The following is a 17,343-nucleotide window of genomic DNA, read 5'->3' as shown; positions in this document are numbered from 1 at the left end:
ATTTAGTGGCTAAAGGGACAAAGTGTTGCAAAGCCAGCATTCACTAAAAACTAAAGGAGGCACAAATCTGTCAGGTTCTGTTTCACTCTCTGTATGCATTTTAGCCTATATATGCATTTTTGCAAGCCTTTCCTCCTTTATACAAGCTCAGATTAGGGAGATGGCGGAGGAATGCCATTTTGCTACATTCATTTATCTCTTCATTTGTCATCCTCCACAGCAGCTTAGTCTCTCAAAGGTATTAATGAGCATCCTTGTGACATTATGCTTTAGAAAACAGGAACAATCCTTAAAGGTAAAGGTAAAGGGACCCCTGACCATTAGGTCCACTCGTGGTCGACTCTGGGGTTGCGGCACTCATCTTGCTTTATTGGCTGAGGGAGCCGGCGTACAGCTTCCAGGTCATGTGGCCAGCATGACTAAGCCGCTTCTGGCGAACCAGAAGAGCGCACAGAAACGCCGTTTACCTTCCTGTCGGAGCGGTACCTATTTATTTACTTGCACTTTTAGGTGGTTTCGAACTGCTAGGTTGGCAGGAACAGGGACCGAGCAACGGGAGCTCACCCCATCGCAGGGATTCGAACTTCCGACCTTCTAATCAGCAAGTCCTAGGCTCTGTGGTTTAACCCACAGCGCCACCCGCATCCCGTAAGAACAATCTTTACCTGTCCCTTAATTGCATCCTGATTTTACTTCAAAGAAAGCAAGGGAAATAACTCTATGGTTGAGCCCATGCTTTGCAGGCACCAGGTTCAATCCATGGTCTCTCTATGTAGGGCTGAGAATAGTTCTTGTCTGCTAAGACGTAGAATTACAGCGATAAATTGTGTTAAGTTAAGGGTGAAATTGAAAAGGAGTATGAATTTATTTTTAATTGGCTAAGAAGGGTTGCTGAACAATTGTTTAAAATAAAGGATGCAAAAAGGGGAAGGTATGGGGAAGTCCGGGAAAAGAGGCTTATGGAAACGAGGTAAAGAAAGTATGATCTTTTATGTTTGTCTTTATGTTGTTTTTGTGTTTGTTAAAAATTTGGAAACTAATAAACATTTTATTTAAAAAAAAAAGAGAATGGTTCTTGTCTGAAACGCTGAAGAGCTTCTGCCAGTCAGTGGAGACAATAATGAGTTAGATGGACCAATGGGCTTAGGTTAGCAGGATGCTTGCACAATCCCAAACATGTTGCCTTCTGTCCAACCAGGAAATAATTTGTGTCAGTTACAGCCATCATCAGATAACAAAAGGATTCCCTTCAGAAGCAGAGGTCACCTTGGCAGTGTGTTCTTGATTTGATAAAGAACTGGGTATAATTCTAGCAGTAGATACAAAAATTCACAAATCTGTGGATTAAAGCTAACTCGGGGGATATTGTGGAGATAACATACACTGAGTTGAATTTAATCATTTCTCTTCCTGAACGGAGGGACACCTCCGTGAGTGGAATAAGATCTTTGGACTGAATTCATTCTGTCGGGTTTGAATTGGATTGCTGATTTAAGCTGACAAAATAAAGCCAGCGAGAAACTTTGTGTTTAAAATAGTGGGTGGGAAAGTCTGAAGTAATTGAAAGGTTTATCAGCTGCTATTTAATGTCAGCTGAAAAGTTACTGTTTTTATCAATATGCGGCGTTTTCACCGATTGCTTATTAGGTGTAGGAAATTCAGCAGTTGCCCCAGTTCTATGCTCTGTGTGGATGTACTCTGAGCAGAGAGGATACAGCTGATAAAATGTTTTGTTAAATATAGGAGCTCAGGCTTCAAGATTACTTTCTGTTTCATTGCTATCAATATGACAGCACTCAAGTACTCTTAAAATGGATTCTCGCTGCTTGGTTTCGAAGCAACTTGTTATTAGTAACAAGGCTCCCTCTAGTGGATCTGAGAGGTGTGTTTTTGCACTTCCAGTTCCTGCCTCTCGATAGCCCAATGGACTAGAGAAAGAGACAAACATGAGAGCTTTGACGAAAGAGAGAGAGAGAGAGAGAGAGAGAGAGAGAGAGAGAGAGAGAGAGAGAGAGAGTTTCTTATTCTTTTTAAAAACATACAAATCCAATATTTTCCCAATAAACATATATATTTAGACTCCCCCACCACACCCCTTTTGTGGTTCCTTGTATTTTTTGATTCTTAGCACTGCATTTCCCTCATTATTCCAGTTACTAATTACTCCCTAGTTTTCTTTAACATTAATTTTAACTGCTTGGTTTTAAGTTAATCCTGCTAACGAACTTACACATGGGCGAGAACTTTTCAGATTTTGCACATATGTTCCCCCATTCTTTAATAAAGTGCTTTTCCTCTTGGCTTCTTAATGCTCCAGTAAGTTTTGCCATTTCGGCATAGTCCATTAATTTAATCTGCCACTCCTCCTGCAAGCCCAGCGCTCTATAGTGCTGCTCAGCCCAGTAGCAGAGTGGCCACGTGGAAGCGACATGGCAGCAACGGAGAGCTCATATGTGAATTTGGTTTCTGCTTATGCGAGGTTTAAGATTGCAGCCCATATCCCAAGTATACTACATTGATTGACAGGGGGACTGCACAGGAAGTATTATTTCTGCTCTCCTCCCCGCCCCCCCACAAAAAGAACCCAAACCTTTGTTGACTGATGGATGTTTCATCAGATCTGCTTTAAATGTGAGCGACATGTTCCTGTGGACATTTCTAAAAAAATTAACTAAAGATAACACAAGTCGAACTTCCTCTGAACTTGCCCCCAAGTGGAAAGAAGTAAAAGTCCCAAGTAAAGGAAGAATGGATACAAAAACTTATGGAATATGCAGAAATGGCGAAACTTACCAGAAGAATGAGAAATCAAGATAACAAACTCTTTATAAAAGAACAGAAATGGTTTATCGAATATCTACAGATAAATTGTAAACAGATAAAAAACATTAGCAGGATTGTTGCAGTAACCTGCAGTTTTATAAGAGTATACATTTACAGTAGATAATTAAATGAGTAAGCTAATTGAATTTGGATATGCAAAAGATATGAAAAAATAAATTTAGGGAACCGCCGAACGAGGGGAAAGTAAGTCAGATTTTGAAATGTTAAATGGATTGTAAAATTCATGAAATGTATAAATTTGAAAAGTATAAATAAAAAGCTTTAAAAAGAGCTTCCACTGCACTTAAGAGACACTTTGCCCCACCCTTCAAAAAAAAAAAAATGGTCTCCACAAGAAAAGCACAGGGTACACAGTATGACAACAGAAGGGTCATCATCCCCTTTCACCCCATACATGCTCATATCTCTCTGTGTGGGTTTTTCTTCTTTTTCTTCTTTTGATTTTATACAGATTAGTTTTTTTATCTTGTTGTATCATTAAAAAGCTTTAATAATAATAAAAACGCAAAAAACTCCACCCCAGATATGATTTGCCATGGACGCGACACCTTTGCAATTTATGAAGTGTATGTGGGATAAAGCAGTGCAGCTTCTGGCTTGTTGTTCAGGCTTCCCTACATGTTACAGTATACACTGAAATGTCCAGACAGAAATGTCCCCCATGCACATGGACACACACACACACACAGAGAGAGAGAGAGAGAGAGAGAGAGAGAGAGAGATTTCCATGACATCTCCTCCTCTGGCTCACATGGGAATTAATTTAATCACCCTCTGTTGCCCTATTGTGTTGAGTACAAACACAGCAAAACCCCAAATCCCATGTTTTTAAAATAAGTCCTCTTCCATAAATGTACGTGGGATTTTTTTCATGCCTCCCTTCCCACCCAAAACACAGGCAGATATACAAGCATGGGTTGAGATAAATATTTGGTTTCCACCACGGGAATGGAATGATCCTCACTTTATTTATGTTGACTGTATACATTTATTTTTTGACATTGCTGTTTATTGCAAGCGGCTCTGCAAATATATCTTCGGGAAGGACGCTTTATAGGGAGAAATAAAAGAGAACAATGGTGGCTGTTATTTTTGGCAGGCTGGTAAGAAAGGCAGAGGGTTGTTTTACTGCACTCATGGGGTGATTTCTGAGATCTGTCAGCCTTGATTTATATCATTTGGTTCCCCTGGTACCTTTTAAGGGAACAAACAAATCTACAAAAACAATGTTATTTACTGCAATTTCACTCTCTTCATTCACCTGCAAACCATATTTAGGGTGCGATTCTCCCGGGTCATTGAATTCTTTGACTCCAACCATTTTCCTGGTCCTTTTCCAATAGACAGCAGCATACGCCCTCTTTTACTCTACAAACATTGGGGCTCCAAGATCCATAGGGCCAGGAACCTAGACATTCCCATAGTGGCAGAGAGGGGTATTGCAACATCAGATCTCCCTCACCAAGTTTGGAGTGTTCTCTCTCCTGATCTGGTGGTGCTGTGGGTTAAACCACAGAGCCTAGGACTTGCCAATCAGAAGGTCGGCAGTTCGAATCCCTGTGACGGGGTGAGCTCCCATTGCTTGGTCCCTGCTCCTGCCAACCTAGCAGTTCGAAAGCACTTCAAAGTGCAAGTAGATAAATAGGTACCGTTCCAGCGGGAAGGTAAACGGCATTTCCGTGCGCTGGTCTGGTTCGCCAGAAGCGGCTTAGTCATGCTGGCCACATGACCCGGAAGGTGTATGCCAGCTCCCTTGGCCAATAAAGCGAGATGAGCACCTCAACCCCAGAGTCGTCCGTGACTGGACCTAATGGTCAGGGGTCCCTTTACATTTATGGTGCTAGGATGCCCTCCCAGGGACAATAGGATCACAACATTAGTTATTTCTTAGTACCTTCGTTTTTCCAGTCCTCAGCCCTTTTCTCATCTCTTTCTTTTCCACCTCAACAGTTCCGTAAGAAGTTTGTCATTGCACTCATCATCTGGTAGGCAGTAAACTATCCCCTTCCACTCTTCAGGTTGAAGCAAGCCATGTGTTTTTAATATTTTGTTGGGAGCCACCCAGAGTGACTGGGACAACCTAGTCAGATGGGCAGCATATAAATAATAAAATTATTATTACATTGTTATTATGCTAGTTGTGGATTCCGGAGAGCTACAGCCAGTCAGAATAAACAGTCCTGGAATAGATTGACCAAATAGCCTGAATGGGCTATCAGGCAGCTGCTTACGTTCTTATGTGACAACCTGTCAACCACAGGACAGGGAAGCACAGGAGGCATAGAATGCAATTAGCTTTGTATTTGTGACATTAACATATGAGAGTGCGGGAGGTGAAATAGTTAAACAGGTTACCCAATCAGAACCCAGGGGGGTGGAGTCAGAGGGACTATAAAACCAGCTCTGGGAGGGGCAAGAGGAGGCATTCGTTGGGAGTTGGGTGGTTGGCGGGAGTGGGAGTGAATTGGGATAGAGTCTGTGGGTAGGTTGAGTTAGTGTAGCGAAATAACCTGAGTCAGGAATAGTTAGGGGCTAGGAAGACAAGTAAATATCTGAGAGGTGGTTTAGTGAGTGAGAGCAGGTAGCGGAAGTTATAGGTCTGGATAGGCAGCCCATGATTGTAATTGACTGAGACCGTTTATGCAACCACACCCTTGTTAAACTGCAATAAATAAACAGAAGTTTATGTTCCAACTTAACCCTGACTGGACTCAGTAATTTCCCAGGTAGGGCCTGGGTGGTGGCAGCGAGAAATAAAGTGGTGGCACAGGGATCAATAGACGGTGAAATGTCTGGGGACCCTGTGTGATCGCCACAGTCCTCTGGTTCATCTTAAACCAGCTAAGACATTGCTGAAACTGACCACTAGCCCCACCCTTCCCCCTCTAGGCTCTCACTCGGGATCTCTCCCAAAGCAGACAAAGCCTGCATTGAGGGGGTGGTCTCCTCTTCCTCCTCTGGACCTGCCTGCCCTATTGCTCAGCTACGTACAGGACTCTCCTCGAGCGGGGTGTAAGAGGGGGAGGAGAGCCAGCAGGACTGAGACTTCCCTGCTGCTGGGTAGAAAAGGCAACCTCTAACTCCTCTGTGTCTGAGTCTGCACTCCTCCTGTGACTCTCAGCCTCTAACCTGTCCTGGAAGGCCTTCCTTCTCTTGATCCCCACCTTGATTCCTTGAATCCCCTGTTTCTAGCGCCTCCCAGCTCATTCCTTCCCCAGACTGCTCTTCAGCATCCCACCACCACCACCATGATCTGGGATCTAAGTCGTCATCTTCTGTGTCCTCCATGGTGGGTTCTTGGGTGGGTGGCTCCCACCATTCTTTCACATCCAGCCAGTCCCTGACGCAACTGTGCCAAACTTAATTACACATAAACTAGGTTTTCTCTCCCTCTCCCTCTCCCTTCCCTTGCTAAGAGAAGCCCACCCAAAGCTTTTGCAGAACCTGAAACATCCCTTCAGAAACACCACCTTCCTTTCAGTATATAAACCATTATTTTATTTTATTATTTTTCTATTTTACAAAAGAAGAAGATAAACTGTGATGATTGGAGACCGAAACTGTGGTCGTCGAATTGACCTCTAGGGGCTTCTGCTCTTCATCTGAAGTCTTTTGATTTGGCTGACAAGTTCTAGACAGAGACTAGGGAGAGACTTAAGGAATCAGCAAATCTGAAATGTTTACATGCTAGTGAGGCTTGCCTGGAACTACAAAAGCTGCTTACATTTTGGGGGGATGCTGTCAGCAGAAGATTTCTACAGGGTGTGATTCTACATTAGCGAAATCAGCCTCCCATTCAAAGCATGCTTTGTTCAGTCGGGGGTGGGGGGAGGCAGTGATGTGACAGCACAGTTGTGTGGAGGAAACATCTCTCTGCACTGATCTTGAGCCAATGCTGTTGTTTGCAACTTTTAAATGTGGAGAAGGGAAAAGGGAATGGAAGTCGTGTGATATGAAATAATAAACTGGAAAGCAGCCAACTATTTTGAACACAGCCTTTTACTGTTTTCATGGCTGATGAGCAGTGACAGTGTAAACAGTGGCTCATTGACTCTGAGTTGTAACTCTGTATCTGTGCTTTCAGTAGGAAAGTAGGAAAATTGGAGGGCAATGATTAGTTCATTGCTACTAATTTATTTCTTGGCTTTTCTCTCTATGGAGTCGAAGGGGTTGTGCACAGGCTGCCTTCTGATGTAGGGTTTATTGTTACAGGAACAAGCCTGGTCAAACCTTTCCCTCACACACTTCTCCCTCCCTCCCACTCCTCCAGAGCAGCCATGAGCTTTTGCTTCTGTTTCTGATTAACCACAGTTTAGCTTTACACCCAAACCCTAAACTGTGGCTAAACATAACTATGTCTAGTTAAAACAAACCAGCTTCATATACCAAGGTTTGAAGTTGGCTTGCTCTCTTGAACTGTAGCTAAGGCAAACCTTGTTTGGGTTTGGAGGAAACAGTGAACAACATCAACACTGAAGGAGGGAGAAAGCACAAACCCAATTATCAGCTAAGCTCATTCTGATAGCAAGAAACTGATACACCCAAATGAGCTCATAGTTCCCCAGGTAACCTCAACAACCAAGAGTTTCAAATGCTGAAATTTGTGTTTTTTTCTGGGTTCCCGTTCTCTTCCTTCAAAAGTGCAATTACAAATAGATAAGAAAATACATAGGTCTTTTTAAAAGCTACTTAAGACTCTTTCAGTATCATCTAATATGTATATTACCTTTATTTGTAATAACACACACACACACACACACACACACACACACACACACACATATATATATATATAGCAATGCAAATCTGGAAGAACGACAGATATAAGCACTGATCAGTTTTGCTGAAACATAAGCAGTAATTCAGAAACCTACCACCCACCTAGCCTGCTGCAGAAACTTGGCCATCCCAGAATAAGTTGCACATATAGACAAGGATGATTATTTTAAGAAGAAATCAAGAAAATGGATAAAAATAGACCCTTGAGAGATCAACATTTTCCTTTCTCTTGCTTGACTTACTGACCCGGCACTGCCTGACCCTTTAAACTATTTCATGGCAAACCTTAATATAGCAAGGTTGAAATTTTAAAATGCTTTATCTAAGGAGATTTGATTAATCAGGGCCAATGTCCCAGGCTATGTTTTTTCCATTGTGTGCATAAGCATAGATATAACATTCCCAGAGAGATGTACAGAGAGATGTCCGTCTCTCTGTACAGAGCTGGGAATGTGCATCCCATAATAGTATCTGAACAAAGCAGCATAAATAGGACATGAATCTGGACAGATGGACTTCTTTGACATTTGTATGTCAAATTGTAAAGAACAAGAAATTAGGGTTTGATTTTTCCCCCTCCCACTTGATATTTTAAGTAAAGATGTCTTTCTCCTTCTATATTATATTATTTCTCAGCAACAGTGTTACTCACAGATGGGCTTCACATAAACTTTAATGAATAGCCACTGGCAGAGGAAAGGGGGGGCAGGGGGAGCACAGCGCCCCCGGCACCATCGGAGAGGGGGGTACCATCACGGCTGCCCCCTGGACACGCGCCACACACCCACACTGTGCAGGCACCACGCCCCCGTGGGTGGCATGCCACACCCCCAGGACACATGTCACGCCCCCGCCTGCTCTCCGCCCCCAGTGCTGGAACATGCAGCTTCGGCACTGTGAATAGCATACTCTTAATTCATACTAAAGGCCTGAATAGGTTTGAGGAGGCCTAAAGTTTTTATGTATGGTAGGTAACAGAGGCATGTGCTGGCAGGATGTCTTTTTTGAGCAACCTCAAGAGGCTCAGTCGTTTATATCACAGTGCCACCACACACACACACACAACTATCCACCCAACTATCGACTCTTATTTTTGGAACACTTAGGACCATCTACAAACACTGAAACAATTAAGATCATGAACACCCATCTCATCTCACATTCAACACTCTGAGAGCAAAACAGCAAGAACTTTGCCATCTGTTTTTAGACAGTGGGTTGGATCCAGAAATCACCTTGCATGGACAAAAAGGCTCCTTGTGTCAATGGAAAGACATTGGATCCAGTGGGGGAATTCTGCTGGTGAAAGGAAAGAGAAGCTGCACTTGATTATCCCCCCCTGCCCCCCCAATGTTTCCAGCACTACCTTCCACATTGCCACACAAGATACCCACCCCCAGCTCTCTGGAACAGGATTCCTCTGTTTAGCATGTCGGCATTATCATCACCATTTCATCATTTTTTTATTTGTATGCCGCCTTTCCACAGTTAAAAAAACAATGCTCAAGGCGGCTTACAGCGTAACAAGATTTACATAATTACAAAAGTCATAAACCATAAATAAACCACATAAAAACATACACAACCAAATGGGAAACAATTTCCACATAAATCAAAATCTAAAACTAAGAACACAGCATTAATATCACAGTTTGAAATGACATAGGTAAAAAAATAACAGCAATTTAAACAAAAAAGAAAAAGAAAAGAAAACGGAGCCCTCTCTGGCCAGCAGCAGCAGCAACAACAACAGTTCTTATAGGCCTGTCAGGCCCCGCCCTGGGCCAAGTGTTGAGTGGCAGGACTGGGGCCCTCAGGCGCTGAGCAGGGCATTAATTAACATGGAGACAGGGATGAGGCACACTGCCTCTATTTTCTCTCTGTCACTATTTCAGGCACCTTCCATCCTGACAATGGTGAAATGGAGCTATTGCACTTGGCCCATCTACCCCACTTTAAATAACTCTACAAAACAATGCCTGAAGAGTGCAAGTTAGCCCTGGGGGGCTGCAAGGGGAGAAGGAATTGAAAAAAGTCACCTCCCTTAAACCAGTGGTGCTCTGGATCCAACCCTATGTATGCAGAAGAGAAGTGTTTTTGTACATGATAAAATTAACACTTGCATATATGAGCCTGGCCCACAATCAGCTCTGATTCCCATATAGCCTTGACCCAATTCCCCTAAAATGTCCCCCACTTTTGCTCATTAATGTAGGTAATGTCTCTGTACATTCATGCTTTGTTCTCACATACCCTCTAACATTTCTCCAATGAAAACAGGGGTGTCCCATTCCATCGTGATAATTACATCCCGCACATCTTATTGGGTTGCCTCAGCACTCTGGACAGCTTCCAACATATATAAAAACACAACAAAACATTAAACATTAAAAAAGCTTTCCTATACAGGATTGCCTTCAGACGGCTCGGGGGTCGGATAACTCCATATCCTCCAACATTTCTCCAGTGAAAATGGGAACATTATAAGGCAAAGCGGGACATTCTGAGATCAAATCAGAAACTGGGACGGCTTCTCTAAATCAGGGTTGTCCCTGGAGGGTACTGTTCTCGCCTTATCTGCACCAGGTACTCGTATGAGGGGGCAAGCCAGTTCAGCCGTTTTACAGCACCACGGATAGCTCCAAGTGAACAAAGGCTGGAGGTGAATTGCTGTCTCATAAGCCTCTTCTTCCTGTCCATTTCCCCAGGCTTGAACCCCTTGGCCTAAAGGTGAGGGCCAGCCCCATGGCCTGCATAAAAAAGCACTTCCTTGTTTTTCTGTGGAATCCTGTTTGTCACGCTTCCTTTACTATCGGGCAGGTGCAGTAGCATGGAAACCACTCAACTCCTCTGGTGAGTCAAGTTTAGGGAACAATACCTGTGAGGGTCCCTGCCTCAGGTTTTGCTAACTCGGGGCAACCAGAGGCATGTCCCATTGGCTTTCAGCCAGCAGCCTTGGGATCTGTTGTCTATGAGGCACCAGCATCAGAAGCTTGCTCCAATTTACCAGTTGAATGGTACCTTTATATGCATAACGTATAAATATAGCACAAGTACAGTTCAATCTCTTAGGATGGCCCATCCACAGTGTTTACATACTCATGCATCAGCTGTAGTCTCACCACCAATTAACTAGGATTCCCGATGTGGAAAGCTTTTGAAATGTGGAGAGCATGAAATCGCCTGGGTTCATGTTGGTGTTGTGCTATCCCAGGATCAGTGGGATTCTTCTGATTTTGAAGATCAGCTCATAGACCAAAAGGGCAGGAACATATCTCTCATCACCAGTACCCATTCACCTTTATCTACACCTGCGCTAGAAACTGCATCATCAAAAGGAAATGCAACATCTACAATAAGGCAGAATCTGAGTTAACTTTAGCCATGACCTTCAGCATTATATATATCACAACTTAGAGCTTTCTATGTGCTCTTGTGGGTGTGGCTTGTCCCATTCATTTTGACGGAGGGAGTAGACCCCCATAGGCAATGCAATACGCACACTTCTTCCATTGAAATGAATGATAAGCAGGGTAGCTCCATATGTGTATTAGAACTCTGGCAACCAATAATAAATCTTTAGATCAGATCGTCTGCATTTAACAAGAAGTGTATCGTATGGACAGTATCAGGAGGAGGTCAGTAAAGAAGGTGAAGGGCTTGAAAACTAAATTCATGAGGAAAGGTTGAAGGAGTTGGGTACATTTAGCCTGCAGACTAGATGCAGTACTGTAGCCATCTTCACATAGGTGAAAAGCTTATCACAGAGATAATGGAGATAATTTGTCTTCTGATGCAGGGCCTGAACCAATGGGTTCAAATGACAAAAAGAGGGATTTTGACTAAACAGAAGGAAGATTTCCTTAGTGATACAAGCTTAGAAGAAGGTGGACGTAGTCTTTAGAGTGCATTAAATGGACAGCAACCTATCAGGGATATTGCAGAACTGGATTTCCTGCATCATTAGAGTTGGAGTAGATGGTCTTTTTGAAGTCCCTGCCAACTCTGCAATTCTATTATGCTAAATGGACAACTTGAATTTATTAAATTGACCCATGACATGGATGCATGTTAAATGTTTGAATCCCCCACAAGTATTTTGCAAAGTTGAGGAACCTTGTTGAATACGTATCTGCTTTCAAATTTCTTCTACTTTGCTTGGATGGATTAAACCAGATGTCAAGTTTTCATTTCCCCACAGGAGATTTTCATGATGTGACTGTGGAAATGTCAGAAAGTTGCCTCATTTGCACAGATAATTTATCCTGAATCTGCAAATAAGCTTTGAGGCGATGATTTAATCTAAAATGCATTACCAGTTCAAAGCATATTAGTACATGCTTACTGAAAATGGCTTGGCATTCAGGCTTTCTTCGTCAACATTAATTGAATTAAATTACCTGCAGTGAAATCAGAGCCTTTGAGGGAAAGGAGAAAGGAGAAAACAGCAAACTTTAGAAGGAAGACAAAAATAAGAGTCAAATATGTATGCATGTTTCCTCGCATTGTGACATCAAGGGACGGAAGACAACTCTGAAGCAGGTGAACTGAAGGGTACAAACTGATTTCTGTCGGGTAAAAAAAGAAATACAGACCCAGGGAAATCACTGCTACATTGTGAGGAGAAATAGATGAGCCTTACTATCAGACAGATGGCAAGAGAGGAGAAACACCGGCAGACAAAAGCAGAGATTCAGAGGGGGGAACTCAGCCTGGGCATAGAGATCTCAACTCAGTAATGAGGAAGGCAAGCTTAGTTGAACACAAAAGGTGTAGCCAAGCATGAAGAGAGTGACTTGAAAGCAGACAAAGGGTGTGAGCAGAACACAACACCCTCGGAGCCAGCAACCCAAGGACCATTTCAAATTATAGCAGGGAAATGAATGGGAGGGTGGAGGCGACGTAGGAATAGAATGATATCATGTAACCCATATCTGTGTGTGTAGCTTTCGATATAGGCAGCCATGCAAACTGCAGCATGACAGCAACAGGTGGAAGCATGGGCATTGCCAAGGGGGGGGGCAGTTGCCCTCCAAATCCTCAAAAAGTATTGAAAAGCATTGTTGTTGTTGTTTAGTCATTTAGTCGTGTCCGACTCTTCGTGACCCCATGGACCAGAGCACGCCAGGCACTTCTGTCTTCCACTGCCTCCTGCAGTTTTGTCAAACTCATGCTGGTAGCTTTGAGAACACTGTCCAATCATCTCGTCCTCTGTCGTCTCCTTCTCCTTGTGCCCTCCATCTTTCCCAACATCAGGGTCTTTTCCAGGGAGTCTTCTCTTCTCATGAGGTGGCCAAAGTATTGGAGCCTCAGCTTCAGGATCTGTCCTCCCAGTGAGCACTCAGGGCTGATTTCCTTCAGAATGGATAGCCCCTAATCCATGGGACTCTCAAGAGTCTCCTCCAGCACCATAATTCAAAAGCATCAATTCTTCGGCGATCAGCCTTCTTTATGGTCCAGCTCTCACTTCCATATGTCACTACTGGGAAAACCATGGCTTTAACTTATATGGACCTTTGTCGGCAAGGTGATGTCTCTGCTTTTTAAGATGCTGTCTAGGTTTGTCATCGCCTTTCTCCCAAGAAGCAGGCGTCTTTTAATTTCGTGGCTGCTGTCACCATCTGCAGTGATCATGGAGCCCAAGAAAGTAAAATTTCTCATTGCCTCCATTTCTTCCCCTTCTATTTGCCAGGAGGTGATGGGCCAGTTAACTGAGGTTCTGCCTCCCCCGGCAGAAGCCTCCCCCCCCAACAAAAGCCTTCCCCCTATAATGTCCTCCCCCCCAAAAAAAAATTAAGCTCAACAACTCCCCTCCTAAACAAAAATCATGGTTGGAAGGAGCAATAAAAGCAGGCAGGCCAGCATCACATGTGGGCAGAGCAAGCGAGTGGGCAGCTGGGTGGCCCAGGCAGACATTCACATGTTCTGTGTCACCACTGCCACCAGCTGCCTGCCTGTTTACATGCGTGCACAACAGGGAAACCTGGGATTCAAACAGGCAGGAGGCCCAAGGCTGCTGGCCCAGGCATTCACGCACTCCCCATCACCATGGTCTCCACTGCCCACAATTCACCCCAAACTGCCCCCATCCCTTCCCAGCTCCCTGCAATCTCATATATCCCTTTGCCAGTAGCAGAGGAAAGCGGAATCAGGAGGAGAAAGACATTCACCCTCATGGGATGGAAGGAGTGTTGGGGGGTTTGCGTGGGGTGTAAAGAATGGGGGTTTGGCAAGGGTGTGTGGGGTGGGCAGGGTCGGTGAGCAACATATTTTGTTTGACCCTTATTTTGCCGATGTAATGGAAACCCACCGTTCATGTTTTTGTAAGCTGTCACCCTTAACAGTTGTTAATAAAACAGCAACATTGTCACATTGATTTCTTCCTTCAGCACAACAGGCAAGATTTCAGATTTGACTGTATGTGGCCTTAAATGTGGTTCTTTTATATTTACAGGGATTAAGCATCTAAAAAACCAGAATGACGCGGCCTTCCCGGAGGAGGATGAAGGAGTCAATGAAAGAGATGAGGAGTGGAGCCCGTAACTGGCTCCGAGCATCTGTGGGAAAGCCCTAATTGTCAATAACTGAACTGCTAAACTTTCTGTACTTAACGTGGAACTCTATTGCTTGTCTTCCTGACCCAAACCAGTCTTCACCTCAGTACCCAACAGCAGGAGGATTTCGTGGTGGAATTTACAGCAATTTGCAGAATCTGCCTTGTGGTACTTCATAACTGAAGATAACGGTTTCTTCCATTTCTTTTCTAGCCATTTCCCCCTTGCATTTGTTTTTAATGACTTCAAATTCGTCGTTTGCAAACATGTCGAGTCCTTTAGTGCTGCCGTTGCTTCATTTCTGAATGTGAGCTGCAGTCTAGAAGATCAGCTGTAAATAGTATAAATTTGAATGCTACAAAACTGTGCTAAATAGGCAGACCGTGCCTTTTAAGGGCCCCATGACAGCCAATCAAAATAATATTGATTTGATCTTGATAGAAAATTACAACCAAGCCTTCTTAGTTCAATATTAGCCCACTAGGGTGTGCACACAGGGGGCTACCTGAGATTTCGACTACCTGGGGCCTCCACAGGGCTTAATCTGGCACAGCCTTCCATTTGAATCCTGTCTGGCAACAATGTCAGAGGTCTTCTGTTTGAGGATACTGTTATGGACTGGGCCTTTATGAATACGCTTTTAGGTTATGTGTTTTGCCTCACTGTTTTCATGCTGTTTTAATTGATCTGTGGCTAATTAATAACGGGATGCTTTTGTTGCCACTTTTCTGATCTTGTAGGCATTGAGACATCTGGCATTATTTTTTGAGGGGAAATGGAGAGGTACATATTCTATTGTCATTGAATTTGGGGGTTCCATAAGTGGCCACGCCCAAATATTTGTTATTTATTTATTGCATTTATATCACACCTTCTCTCCAAGAAGCTCACCGTGGTGCGCATAGTTTTTCTGCTCCTCCTTTAATCCCCACAACAACCTTGTGAGGTAGGTTATGCTGAGAGGCAGTGACTGGCCTAAGGTCACACCAAGCGATTTGGTTTGAGTTATTGTATTTCTATGCCGTTTTTCATTCCGATGAATCTCAAAGCGGCTTGCAAACAATAAATAACAGTAACATAATAGAACGTCGCATAAATGCAGCATAAATCAAATAAAAATAATTAACAAATCATCTGTGAGCTTTATGGCTGAGTGGGGATTTGAACCCTGGTCGACCCAAGTCTGACTCTCTCACCATTATACCACACTGACTCTCAACACAGTATCTGGTCCATCTGTCCTCCATAAAAGGCTATTTCCTGGACAGCTGCTTAGCCTTTTCGTTCTGAAGAAAATGAAGCATCAGCAGCCACAGTCCAGGACCATCCACAAAGGAACACCAGAAGAGCCTGTCTGCTGGATCAGACCAGTGACCCATCTAGTCCAGCATTCTGTTCTCACCAAGCAGATGTCTTATGGGGAATATGCAAGCAGGATCTGTGCACAGTAGCACTTTCCCTACTTGTGCTTCCCAGCAGCTGGCATTCAGAGACAGACTGCTTCTGACAGAGGAGATGAAGCACAGGCCTCATGAAGCTGAACGCTGGAAGATTCAGGACAGATGAAGGACATATTCACGCAGCACATATGGAAGTGACAGCTACTAACCTTAGGTAAAGGTAAAGGGACCCCTGACTATTAGGTCCAGTCGTGGCGGACTCTGGGGTTGCGGTCCTCATCTCGCTTTATTGGCCAAGGGAGCTTCCGGGTCATGTGGCCAGCATGACTAAGCCGCCTCTGGTGAACCAGATCAGCACACAGAAACACTGTTTACCTTCCCGCTGGAGCGGTACCTATTTATCTACTTGCACTTTGACGTGCTTTTGAACTGCTAGGTTGGCAGGAGCAGGGACCGAGCAATGGGAGCTCACCCCGTTGCGGGGATTCGAACCGCCGACCTTCTGATTGGCAAGTCCTAGGCTCTGTGGTTTAACCCACAGCACCACTCGCGTCCCTAGCTACTAATCTTAGAGGGCTTTAAAAGGGGATTAGACAAATTTGAGGAGGAGAGGGCTATCTATGGTTACTAGCTGGATGCAGTAGAGCAGGGATTCCCAAACTTGGGTCTCCAGCTGTTTTTGATAAGAGATAAGAGATAGAAAAGAGATGGTAGATTGTTAAGAGATAAGATTAGAGGTAAAAGATTGATGAGAGAAAAGAGTTAGGATATACATATTTCAAAAAATGAAAATTTGGAGACAAAAGTTGTTGAGGTTTTTTTTATTTTTAACCAAAGTTGTCAAGCAAAAAATTGAAGTTTTTCAGCTATTTTTAAGGGAAATCACCAAAAATGACACTGCCAACATGTCCGGATTTCCCCAGACATTTTCTAGCAATTTCCACCCAGACACTGCTCCCTAGTGGTATTCCTGCTATGTATGGGAAATTCTGGACATGTGGCAACCCTAGATAATAGATTGATAATAGTTTAGATAAGAGATAGGAGATTGATAGGAGATACAAGATTGATAAGAGATCGGAGATAAGAGACTGATTAGAGAGAATTTAGGGATAGGTAAGAGATTGCTAAGTGATAAGAGATAAGAGATTAATAAGATAGGAGTGAAACACATCTGTTCAGAGTCACCTTTGAACACTGTGTGTGTGTGTTTGTGTGTGTGTGGTTCATCTGAACCGCCCTGATGAAGACACATTGGTTGTTGGTGGAGTAATTTCTGAGAGGGGAGGAGGCAACTTATTCCAGACAGACTGTTGGAGAGATGGGCTGTTGATGTCTCACCTTTCTTCTGCTGGTTTGAAACAGACATCTGTGCACCTCCTGGCCCTGCTTCCCAACATCTATGCATTCAGTGATGACATCTGCAAAGAAAGCCTTTGTGCATACGGCTGTATTCATGTGAGCTGATCACACAACTGGGCAGCATACACACTCAGGGCTCCTGGTCACACAGAGCTCTTGGAAGAAATTGTTGGGCTCAGCACATATTAAGGATGGATGGAGTAAGGGCTGCAGTAGAGATTTAGGAAATATGTTTCCATTGTTTCCGTGGAACGTTAAGTATCTGCTTAAGTCTCTCCCACTGAAATCAATGGAACTTCAAAGTGTTTCACTGGGCTGGTTGGTGTATTTTCACTTTCTTGCCCTCTTTTTTTTTAAGTGTGGTTTTATAGTTTTCTTAGCAGTGAACTAGATATCTTGGTTTC

At 43.6% G+C, this 17,343-nt stretch overlaps 1 protein-coding gene across 2 annotated transcripts in view; it reads left to right on the top strand.

Moving 5' to 3' along the window:
* PPP1R1C (protein phosphatase 1 regulatory inhibitor subunit 1C) overlaps positions 1-15,310 on the top strand; it is a 40,643-nt gene extending 25,333 nt beyond the window's left edge. For both annotated transcript variants that reach the window (XM_079983638.1, XM_079983637.1), the window contains exon 5: positions 14,078-15,310. In XM_079983638.1, coding sequence (XP_079839764.1) covers positions 14,078-14,092 — 15 coding nt within the window. In that variant the 3' untranslated portion in view covers positions 14,093-15,310. The remainder of the gene's footprint in view (positions 1-14,077) is intronic.
* The last annotated feature ends 2,033 nt before the right edge of the window (positions 15,311-17,343 follow it).

Source organism: Podarcis cretensis, assembly GCF_951804945.1.
Source record: "Podarcis cretensis genome assembly, chromosome: 1".
NCBI classification, from domain to species: Eukaryota; Metazoa; Chordata; class Lepidosauria; order Squamata; family Lacertidae; genus Podarcis; species Podarcis cretensis.
This window is presented reverse-complemented; position numbering and strand designations above follow the sequence as displayed.